At 39.6% G+C, this 4,326-nt stretch overlaps 1 protein-coding gene across 1 annotated transcript; it reads right to left on the reverse strand.

Moving 5' to 3' along the window:
• Positions 1-1,056: 1,056 nt before the first annotated feature.
• LOC126161284 (uncharacterized) lies at positions 1,057-2,235 on the reverse strand. The gene is made up of 5 exons (XM_049917064.1): positions 2,165-2,235; positions 1,861-2,028; positions 1,704-1,763; positions 1,338-1,427; positions 1,057-1,273 (listed from the first exon to the last, which is right to left on the reverse strand). The coding sequence occupies exons 1-5, from the start codon at positions 2,233-2,235 to the stop codon at positions 1,057-1,059; spliced, it is 606 nt and encodes a 201-aa protein (XP_049773021.1).
• Positions 2,236-4,326: the final 2,091 nt, after the last annotated feature.

Genomic DNA, 4,326 nt, shown 5'->3' on the forward strand with positions numbered 1-4,326 from the left:
TACTCCAAAACAGATCCAGTATCTTCAAAATATATTTTTTTTTTAATCTGCATATTGTCTGTGGGCTGGGAGCCCACTGTGTGCTGAAAAGAGCAAGAAACCTTCTCTGTGTCAATGTAACATTGTTCATCGCTGCGAACAATAACACAATCTTTGTCTTTTGTGCGACGGTCAACCGTCCTTTGCCCGCCATTGCAGCAAACTGAAATGGTGGACTCACTATGGAAGTGATGAACTTGCAATGATATCTGGTGAAATTTCCACAAACTGCATGAAGTTGAGCGTACTATTTGAAAGCTATTGCCCCAATACTATACTTGTAGGATCAAAATTCAATCAGGTGACTTATCATGCGCTACCCTGTATTATCATATCCTAGTAATATAAACCAAATATAAGATACAGAGAATCAGAATCACAAGAGTGATTATTCCATCGAAGACTGACATGAACTATCACAGAGGTAAAATTAAGTTAATTAGTGAGTAAGTATTACTTAAATTTTTTAAAATAATTTTCTGAGTCAAACAACACAGTCTTGATTAGGTTCTTAAATGGAAACTTAAAGATATTTTTTCACTGAATATGTATGTGTACATCACCATGCATAAATTCAAGAAAACAGTAATCATCATACAGATATTTTGTAGTACTGGACTTGTAATAATTTTTGTGTGGTATATTAACTACTGTAAGTGATCGTGCAATCCCAACCCCTAGTTTAGTGGTTCTCAAATTGTTTTCCTTTGGGCCCCTCTTTAAGAGGAAAAATAGTATCAGCGCCTCACCCCCCCCCCCCATCCCAAGCCCATTTAATCAACAAAAATAGTATTTTTTTTTATATTTTCTTTGCCTTACTCTCTGTTTTATCAAATTCAATTTTGAAAGATCTTACACAACAGAAACCAAAACAACATGAATTATTATAATGAAAATACAGAACAAATTGTTTATCTTTATCACATTTTCATTTACTCAGAAATTATGATACGAGCAATATATACAACTCAGCAAACAAGCATTACGAGAGAATTTTACAAATTTAAATTACAAAGTTCAATGTGATGGATTAGTTTGATTTTGACAAGAAAGTTTCTCAAGATGTGATGTAATAGTAGTAACAGTAGCTTGAAGTTCTTTCCTTGCATTCAGTCTTGAATGGTAGTTCGACTTCATAGATGACAAACCCAGAAAGCCAGCCTGGTACAAGTAAGTTGTTGCAAAAGGAGTCAGGATCTTCATCACATTGTGCCTCAGCGTAGGTAATATCTTGCTAATATGTATCCAAAACTCCAAAAAAGACACTTCATTAAACGTACCCTTCAGTGAAGTATCACAACTGAGTTTGCCCTTTTATATCTAGACAAGATGGTCCAGGAGCATTTTTGAATGGACTTTTAATCCAATTAACTTTATAAAAATTGTGGCTGAAATATATTTTGGAGCAAACTTTCAATGTTGCAAGATGATGATGAATTCAGGCTTTTGACATAAATGTTTTCTGGGTATGGTACTGCGTCATAAAGTATAAAACTGTTGCTGCTGGAGATAAACCAATGTTTTGGCCATGGTTGCAGTGGCCTTCTTCTGGCCAGCAGGCCCAGAAGCCGCTGCAACCGTGGCCGAAACATTGGTTTTTCTACAGCAGCAACAGTTTTATACTTTATGACACAGTACCATACCCAGCAGCAGTAGTTAGCTACATTATGACACGGTAACACACCCAGGAAACTTTTATGTCGACTGAGTCTGGCTGCGGAAGCCTATGCAATTATAATTCAGACTTTTATCTTCATTGGAAGTATTGGATAATTTGTGTCCTCTTACAGTGACTGTAGACTAGGAAATATACCTACTAACCTACTTTCCATTTGGTTTTGCCACACCCTAAATTTCTTTATGAATGCCTTCACTTTTTCATTCCAAGATATTACAGCTGCCTGATTACCTAGAAGTGAAGTGTTCAGAACAATTAGTTTCTCAAAAAGGTCAGTGAGGTAAGCCATGTTCCATACAATACTTCTGTGGCTGAAAAAAATGCTGAAGAGTGACTTTTCTCCTTTAAGAAATAGAATACCTCAGTTCAAATAGTCTTTTTAATACTCTATCCTTTGAAAGACCCTGAATATTGTTAATAAAGAGGAACTGAATGTGTTCAGCTCACACCCCCTTACACAGCACTTTAAAATGCCTTGAATTTATAGCTTTTGCCTTAATAATATTAACTGCTTCCATAATGATTTACAGCACTTCAAGAAGGGGTGGGCTAAGTTCTTTAGTGGCCAGAGCCTCCCAATGTTTCGTGAGCGAATCCACACTGCATCAGAAGCTCACAGCTTTCACTTTCACTTGCAGTCAACCATGAATTACAGACACTGATTGAGCTCCATTGAGCATACTGGGCATCTATTCCACGACATGTCATTTTGATTAAAAAAGGTATTGATCACGTCAAAAAGTCTTTGAGCTATAGTGGTTTTCACTACTGACTCAGAGAAAAACCAATCTGTCTCAAATGTTACACTTATCAACAAAATGAGCATGAGTAAACAAATTATCATCTTTCATGAAAACCAGTTGCTTCATCCACTTAAAATGCAAAATAATTGTTACACAATTTATTGATTAATTGTTCAAATAAGTCATCAGAAATGTCTATAATTCTTCTATTCACTGTATCATTTGAGACAGGAATACTTTTCAACCATTGAGAAAATGAATCACCAAACAGCAACTACGATAAGTTCATAGAAATCGTCCAGAATGTATCAAGAAAGTCTATCCCTAGGGGCTGCAGAACGGAGTTTGTACCGGGCCTAACGAAAGACAGCCGGCAACTATACGATGCATATAAGGAAAAGTATGAGGAGAACCTATTCTCTGAAGAAACTCTTGAACTTGCAAATGCACTTACTGACCAGCTAATCGAGAAGTGCCGAGAAGAATGGCAACATCTAACTGAAAGTGTAGACATGAAACATTCTAGCCGGATTGCCTGGAAGACAATTAAGAAGCTAAATAATGACCCTAAGCAGCAAACGGAAGCACCAAGAGTAACAGCCAACCAAATAGCGCACCAACTCGTTCTTAATGGGAAAACGAAGGCTCCAGCAAAAACCATCCCAATAAGAAGTGGCGAAAGTGACACGAACTACTACAGCCGTCCATTTACGATCGAAGAGCTAGAGTCCGCACTTAAATCGCTGAAACCTGGCAAAGCAGCAGGGTTAGATGACCTTAGGAATGAACAGATCCTTAAATTTGGCGAGTACACGAAAAACTGGCTGCTCCTACTTTTCAATACCTGTATCCGGCTAAACAACATCCCGAAAATCTGGAGAAAGGGCAAGGTCATAGCCATTCCAAAACCCGGCAAACCATTGGACGAGCCAAAACATTTCAGACCGGTAACATTACTTTGCTGCTTGTACAAGGTGTTCGAGCGCATGCTGCTTCTCGACTTGTGCCTAATATTGATCATCAGATAATTCCGGAACAGGCGGGGTTTCGCCCTGGGAAAACTTGCACTGGACAGGTCTTGAATCTTACCCAGTTTATAGAGCATGGGTACGAGAACCGTCTAATTACTGGAGCCGTACATGTCGACCTCTCATCCGCATTCGACACTGTAAATCACAAACTGCTGCTCACTAAAATATACGCTATGACTAATGATTTCGGGCTGATAAAAATTATATCAACTCTTCTCAGCAACAGACGGTTCATCGTAAACCTAGGAGGGAAGCGAAGCCGATGGCGTATCCAGAAAAATGGACTACCCCAAGGCAGTGTCCTCGCACCCACTCTTTTCAACATATATGTGAATGATCAACCAGTTGCACCAGAGACTAGGAGCTTTGCTTACGCGGATGATCTTGCAATAGCCGTGCAGGGTCGGAACTTAAACGACATAGAAATTAGCCTTACGAATGCCCTCAACGGTCTAACGCCATACTACGAAGCCAACTGCCTACGCCCGAACGCAGCAAAAACATTATCCTGCCTATTCCATCTTCGAAACCGAGACGCCAAACATACCCTAAACATCACGTGGAACAACCAACGGATTGCGTTCAGCAGCACTCCTTGTTATTTAGGTGTCACCCTTGATCGCACACTTACTTACAGACATCATGTAGACAAGGTCAGGGGCAAACTATCAACAAGAAACAACCTTCTGAGTAAGCTCACCTCCACAAAATGGAGTGCCGACCCACATACTTTACGTACGTCGGCACTTGCACTCTGCTACTCGGTTGCTGAATACGCTGCCCCAGTTTGGGAAAGATCAGCGCATGCGAAACGAGTGGATCCTCTGCTGAACGA

The sequence above is a fragment of the Schistocerca cancellata genome, chromosome 1 (assembly GCF_023864275.1).
Source record: "Schistocerca cancellata isolate TAMUIC-IGC-003103 chromosome 1, iqSchCanc2.1, whole genome shotgun sequence".
NCBI lineage: Eukaryota > Metazoa > Arthropoda > Insecta > Orthoptera > Acrididae > Schistocerca > Schistocerca cancellata.

What these genes read in the sequence shown, in the direction of transcription:
- LOC126161284 (XM_049917064.1), bottom strand. Translation starts at nt 2,235, where the DNA reads ATGGAAGCAGTTAATATTATTAAGGCAAAAGCTATAAATTCAAGGCAT. An exon ending in AAAGTGCTGTGTAAGGGGGT is followed by an intron (nt 2,029 to 2,164) that starts GTGAGCTGAACA and finishes CATTTTTTTCAG; the next exon opens with CCACAGAAGTATTGTATGGA. An exon ending in GTGTGTTACCGTGTCATAAT is followed by an intron (nt 1,428 to 1,703) that starts GTAGCTAACTAC and finishes AATATATTTCAG; the next exon opens with CCACAATTTTTATAAAGTTA.